The following is a 7,500-nucleotide window of genomic DNA, read 5'->3' as shown; positions in this document are numbered from 1 at the left end:
TACATACACTGTATGAAGTTGATTTCGAGAAGAAATGTTTCGATGAACTTGCACGACCGCATGTAAACACTGTTAATCGATCGATCAATTTCCTGCAGCAGTACTTAAAGCTTAAATCCATCGAACTGCCATAAAAATTTGTCTTTCAAATTCAAGCGAGTTTATCAGGCGAAGAGAACGCGGTTGTGGGTTGTTATTGCTCATCATGATCGCATCAGTGCGGTTAATGAAAAAAAACTTTTATTACTATGGTCATGACTTTTATTACATTTGGTGGCTCCTAAAAGAGCTGTTTTCTTTTTCTCTTTTCTTTGAGGATTCATTCTCCCGAGGCAGTTCCTTCACGTTGGATGACGAGTGTTTTTTTTTTCTGCTTTCGCGTCGCCTGTTCAGACTTTCATCGCGCGCTGGCGACGCGACAAAATTTTCAAATCGCATCACCGGCGCGAGCAAAAAGTCGCTTATGTAGCCGCGACTTTAGGAGATTTGTTCATACACATTGTTTAATTCATGAACGAAAAATAGGCGCTTTCATGGCAAACGTTCGTCGACCGCGCTGCATCTTCACAAAGCGCTCTATTACTTAAAGTTGCGTGTAACGCTTCGACAAATAACTTAGATAAGATGTACCGCACAGACCTGAGAATTGGAGAGGTGGGCAATAAATTTTGTTTCATACAGCAGTTCAAGTTCTTGGCCTTTCTCAGTAAACGGTTTCGAATTTTTCTTTTTTTTTGTTGTTGTTGCGTGACAGTGAAAATAATCTCACTGTTGAATGTGGATGACATTCTCAAAAGTGAAGTCATAAAACTCGAGTCTGTTTTCGTTTACTGTAGCAGCTAAGTCTTATTGTATATGAACTTTCTACTTGCTTGCAGTCATTTACATTAAAACGTGTCGGCGGATCGACTTAAATGTGGGAGTAACGAACTGCAGGCAAAACAGCTGTAATTCGGCACAAACAATCTGAATTCGTTCAATTTCATACGGTGTTTCCGAAAGCACAGTTCCTCGAGAATTTCACTGAGATCTGTTTACAATGCCACCGCACTAAAATGTTGTCAATTGGCATGATATATTTCTCGGTTATAACAGTATTGTAATTTTGATTCATGTTAAGTTTCACGCTCGCCATGAGCGTCGTTTTGTCGTTTGAATTCGCAAACGTTCGTGTAACCATCGGACTTCTATAAAAATTTATGCCAATCTTGCCGCTTCAGTGATTCTCGCGAGACGAGTCCCGTCTCTAGAGAAAAGTGTCTCGTCTCACGAGGCGAGACTCTCGTCTCTAGAGACGAGACACTCGTCTCGCGAGAAAGGAGACGAGACTGGTAACTTACTTTTGAGCGGTACTGTACTTGTAAGCAAGTTATTGTGTGAGCATGATTTTATTTAATCTGTGAAACAAAATGCAGTGCAATAAGTCAGTGTCTTTTGGACAGATGCAAACAATTTAGTTACATGTAGTAATGCTTGCACTATCTGCTGTACAATCTTATTCACTCTGATATTATCAAATTGGCCATCATTTAGTGGAATTTATGTGCATGTTACTATATCTTGGCATTTGTGGTTTAAATTTTGATACTGATGTTTGTGGTTAGTAAGATACCGGTAGTATGTTATAAATGTATATTTGCACAGAAAGTCTCACCTTTAGATTTCGCATTGGATTTATTTTGATTATAAAGCAAAGCTATAATAATAACATTGTCATATGTATTTATCTTGATTATCCCAGTGAGTACCAATAATAAACTGTTGCTGTTAACATAGTTGCGACTACTTAGAGAATTTTCTGTAATGCAATATAATCCCATTTAAGTCAAGTTTTTACTGCACTTAAACTGGATCAGTTTAATCCCATCACTGGATTTAAACTGGGTCAATTTTATCCAATTACTGGGTTTAAACTGGCTCAATTAATTCCCAGCATAATGCTGAGTTTAAACTGGGCCAGTTTAATCCAATTACTGGGTTTAAACTGGGTCAATTTAATCCCAGAACTGTGTTTAAACTGGATCACGTTTATCCCATTACTGGGTTAACATTGGGTCAATTGAATCCCATTACTGGGTTTAAACTGGGTCAATTTAATCCCATTCCTGGGTTTAAACTGGGTCAAGTTTATCCCATCTTTGGGGATATAATGGGTATTTTTAAACCCAAGATTGGTTTTTGTAGCATTTTCCCAGTTTGGGAAATACCAATCAAAGCCCATAAATTCACCATTTTTGTCCCTATTTGGGAATTGCAAAGAGTTCCCTGTGTAATATACTTGAAACGTTTCAACTGCAGAGAATCATAACGAGACACATTTTTTCAATCAAAACAAACGATGTACTAAAGTCAGTGGGACTTATTTTAGTTTGTCGAGGGAAAGAAAGTATTGTAAATGTGCCGAAAATTAACCCGGACCACCCCCTTGAAAATGCAAACCTCTAGCTGATAAGCCACTGATCTGACATTCGTGCACGTTGTAAAGTGAGAAAGCAAGACACTACAAACTCCCATTGCACCAGATCGCAGGAATTGAAATATCCCTCAAATGTTTAAATTGTCAGCAGAAAGAACTCAAATTGTAACTTAAAATCTGTCCTGGTACTCGTCAACAAATAATCAGTGTAAGTCAGCTTCGATTGCATGAATTGCAGCAAATTTGAAAATAATATGTTTTACGACATTACAGACCGGCTAAATGCACTCTCGCTTATAATTTGTAAATTATGTATGGAGACCATTACAACCCCTTATAACTTGTTTTGTACATAAATATAGTTTTTTTAATTTTATGTTTAAGCTCATGACCCCATCAGTAATATATAGATATAGCAAAGCCTAAACGCGGAGCTCCTGTCTCCAACCCCCGGTCTAACCCCAGAAAGCAAATTATACACTTTTGTTTTTATAAAAACGTCAAATTTTGGAACTAAGGCTGAACGTTCTTATATAATTTGGCGTTGTGAGGCTGAAACGTTCTTAAAGATGTTCTTAATTCTACATGGTATAGTTTTATTATACAAGAAGCGTGCGGTGGAAATAGTATTCAAATAAAAAATATTTCTCTTTGAAACGTTCAGTTTGTAAGTCTCATGTTACAATTATTATTATTATTATTATTATCATTATCATTATCATTATCATTATCATTATCATTATCATTATCATTATCATTATCATTATTATTATTATTATTATTAGTATTATTATTATTATTATTATATGCAGTAAAAACATCTGTATGATACATTCAAATTAAAATTACTCTTTCGCTTCAGTTCGGCATCATGACAGCTTGAACGTCCGTGCAATATTCATTGTTCTTCACAACACTGATTTTTGCATGTTCGTCAGCACATCTTTGCTTCTCCTTCCTAGCAATTCCCTAATACTAGTGTCCAACTTGCTTGACCAGCCTCCCAAGACATCTATAATGATGTCAGAGTTTCAATCCCAATGGACTGCATCTCGGATATAATTATCCGCAGTCTTTGTAATCTGTGTTTTATCTCTTCGTTATTTTTGTCATACTTGTCAGTTATGTAATTTATACATTTTAGTTGCCTTACCGTTTTATTTTTACAATGAGAAAATTACGAGCGTTTTGGCGAGGAGGACGTCGTTTAAGCTTAGACTTGCTAGCACAAGATGGTCAACGAAAAGCAAAACATAGATTTTAAATTACTCTCGCTTAAGGTAAGAGGGATTCGTTCGCAGTCAAAAAGGCTATATTTCTTTGGCTGAAGAAACAGAAACAGGATATCATTTTTCTACAAGAAACGTATAGTACACCCGAAGTGGAAAGCATGTGGAAGACGCAGTGGAAAGGTAAGGGAGTTTTTTGCTCACGGTACAAACCATAGCTGTGGTGTGATGATTCTTGTCAGAGAAGATCTAGAATTTGAGTTGAAGGCATTAAACCCGGACTGCGAAGGCCGCTACATTTTGTTAGAAGCTGTTGTGCAAGGCTCAAATTATACCTTTGTGAATATTTATGCGCCCAATAAGGTACAGCAACAAAGTGTGTTTTTTAGAAATTTAAATGACGCGCTCGATCTTTTTTGTGGTGACTTTGAAAACAAGATAATTATAGGTGGTGACTTTAACGTTACTTTTGACCCTAACCTTGACTGTTCGGGCGGTACTCCGACCAAAAAAGATTCAGTCAAGTGTATTCAGGATATGTGCCTTGATTATGACTTGACAAATATATGGAGAGTGAGAAACGCAGACAAAAAACGTTTTACTTGGAGACAACGAAAGCCGTTCATTCAAAGAAGGTTAGACTTCTGGCTAATTAGTGACGCCTGTCAAGATGACGTTGAAGATGCAGACATTATTCCTTCTATAAATTCTGATCATTCCGCGATGTTTCTTCATTTTAGTACTATAGAGAAACAGAATCATGGCCCTTCCTACTGGAAATTCAGTAGTCTCACTAACGATACTATGTGACTCTAATAAATCAGAGTACTCCGGTCTGGTTGAACGAATTCAAGGATGTCACCGACAAAAGAGCTTTATGAGATTTAATTAAGTACAGAGTTAGACAGGTGACAATAAAATACAGCAAGGAAAGGGCTCGTGAAAGAAGGGAGAACTTATCTCAGATTGAAACTTTACTGAAGCAATGTGAGACGACTGCAGTACTGATCCCACTTCCGAAAATATCGAGAAACTAGAGATGCTAAAAGGTGAATACAATTCTATCTACGAATACCTTTCTCAAGGCGCTATCATTCTCAGTCTCGAATGTCATAAAAAGAGCAAGAGTTCGGTTAGAAAATATTTAGTAAAGATGGTTATTTAATCTCTGATCCAAAACGAGTGATGAAAGAGATAGAACGCTTTTACGCCGATCTGTATAAGGAGGAGGAGCTAATCCCATCAGCGAATGTTTATGACTCCTTTTTAAAGAATCAGGACATACGTAAAGTCTCATATGATGATGCCGCAACATGTGTGTTCTTCATCTTTTTGCCTGTAATAAATCGCCTGGAAACGATGGACTCACAGTTGAGTTCTACAGAGCTTTTTGGGATGTGGTCGGAGACCTTGTTGTCTGCTGCCTTAACAGTGCGTACGAATATGGGCAGCTGTCTAATTGTCAAAAACAACTAGTTATAACTTTACTAGAAAAGAAAGACAAGGACAAAAGAAATATTTCCAATTGTAGGCCAATATCATTAATTAATGTGGGTGTCAAAATTGGTTCCAAGGCAATTGCGAGAAGACTAGAGACTGTATTACCCCAAATTATACATCATAATCAAAGCGCGTATGTTAAGGGAAGGACTGTGTTTGATACAGTGAGAGCGATTGAGGATATATTGGAGTATACTGAGACCCACAATATTAACGGAAAAATTATTGCCATTGACTTTCAAAAGGCTTTTGATTCAGTAAGCAGGAACTTTATTTTTGAGGCCCTCTCTGTTCTTAATTTTGGCCCGTCCTTTAAACAGTGGGTATATACATTCTATAATAATATCTCGAGCTGTGTTTTAAATAATGGTTTTTCTACCGGACCCTTTCAATTGCAGAGAGGTGTGCGACAAGGGGAGCCCCTCTCGGCATATCTGTTCATTATTTGCATGGAAATATTAGCAATCAATCTCCGTAGTGACAAAAGCATTCGAGGAATCGATGTTAATAATGAGGAAATGAAAATGGGACTCTTTGCTGACGACTTGACAGCTTTTTTGCGGGACGATCGCTCTCTAGTTAATTTTCTTAAGCTTGTAAAAGAAATCGGTCTGCTTTAAGGTCTCAAGATTAATTTTGCGAAATCGGAAATAATGTTTTTGGGTAATCAAGATCCTGCAGTAAGTGATGACTATGAATTGCATAATATCAAAGTCAAGAAAGCCTTAAAAATCTTAGGGGTATACTTCTCCTTAAACAGAAGCTAAACTTTGATGAAATAATTGACTCCATCAAAACAAAATTAAAGATATGGAAGTGGAGAGACCTAACCATTATAGGCAGAATTCAGATCGTTAAGACATTTATAGTTCCAATATTTATGTATCTTGCTGGTATGATAAGCCTTAACAAAGAGATCATATCTGAGGCAAATAAATTAATTTTCGATTTTATTTGGAAGGGTAATGATAAAGTTAAACGTCTAACGCTTATCAATGATATTGAGGATGGCGGTCTTAAAGCTCCACACTTGGAATCTATGATTAAGACTCAGAGAATACTATGCTGCAAGAATTCGCCAGTAATGAGCCTAGCAGCTGGAAGACCATTCTATCGTATTATTTGAAATCGGTTGAAGGTAAATTCATTTTATAAATTCATTGCATAAGCTGCAATTTTGATGTGAAGAAATTGCAAGTGAAGCTTCCGAGGTTCTACGAAGAATGTCTTTGCTGCTTTGGGCAACGTTCAGTTGCGAGTAGGATGAATACTTACGATATTTCGCAAGAAACACTGTCCGAAGTTATTATTTGGAATAATAAGCATATTTGTGTTGATGGTAAGTCTGTTTATAATCGTAGACTTGTTGATAAAGGGATAATTTCATTACGTGATTTAGCGCTCGGAAAAAATAGATTGGCACCCTGGCGTAATTTTTGGAAATTAGATATATCACCTCTCGACGCCTTCCAATTAATTGCATTGTGCGATGCTTTGCCAACAAAGTATCGTCAGTCTTTACAGATATATCAGTATGTCAATCCAGAGCCTTTTGATTCAGAGAACCATACTCAACTTTGTTTGAATGGTCAAAATGTAGCGCTTAGCAAAGTGGTTTCTGAGGCCGTGTACAAAGAACTTCGCTTTAGGGTTATTAAACAACCGACAGCTCAATCGAAATACGAAGCAGAATATGGTAATGTCGTTTTAGATTGGAAGAGGATGTATAGCCTTCCTTTCACTGTTGCAATGGATTCAAAGACTCGACAATTTCAGTACAAAATATCAAATAGATATTTAGTAACGAATGTCTATTTGAAAAAGATTATGAAACTATCATCTGACTGTTCTTTTTGTGCAGATGCGGACGAATCTCTAGAGCACTTGTTTACTTCCTGCCCCTATGTTCTCTCGTTCTGGAAGGATCTCTCGGACTGGCTTAATGATCTTGGTGTTAAAGTAGATTTACCTACTGAGGCGGATATAATTTTAAAAATAGAGTTAATAAACTGATTTGATTTGATTTGAACTAACCTCCATATTGGCTTTCCTCTCGTTTTCTTTTCTGTGCATTTGCCAGCTCAAATTCCATGTTGCATGCACCTAAAGAAAAACAATTAATGAAGGTCAGCCACATTTTAACAGAAATCTTTTGCACAGTGGTGTGGTCACAGTCTCTCCAAAACCTGACCATAGGAGCAGACAGGTGTCTAGAGCCTAATTACAATAAGGTGGAATACATTTCATCACCAACACTGGGTGCGAGCATCAATGTTGTTTCATATTTTCAAGGTAGATGTATACATCAATTTACTTGGAAATTACAATTTTTAATGCCTCTAAAGGAAAATCTCA

At 36.9% G+C, this 7,500-nt stretch overlaps 1 protein-coding gene across 2 annotated transcripts in view; it reads right to left on the bottom strand.

Moving 5' to 3' along the window:
• LOC138014603 (NLR family CARD domain-containing protein 3-like) overlaps positions 1-7,500 on the bottom strand; it is a 203,076-nt gene that overhangs the window by 180,883 nt on the left and 14,693 nt on the right. For both annotated transcript variants that reach the window (XM_068861729.1, XM_068861731.1), the window contains one exon: positions 7,180-7,248. In XM_068861729.1, coding sequence (XP_068717830.1) covers positions 7,180-7,248 — 69 coding nt within the window. The remainder of the gene's footprint in view (positions 1-7,179; positions 7,249-7,500) is intronic.

This window comes from Montipora capricornis, chromosome 8 (genome assembly GCF_036669925.1).
Source record: "Montipora capricornis isolate CH-2021 chromosome 8, ASM3666992v2, whole genome shotgun sequence".
NCBI classification, from domain to species: domain Eukaryota; kingdom Metazoa; phylum Cnidaria; class Anthozoa; order Scleractinia; family Acroporidae; genus Montipora; species Montipora capricornis.
Note: the sequence above shows the minus strand (reverse complement) of the source record. Positions and strands in the feature narration are given on the sequence as shown.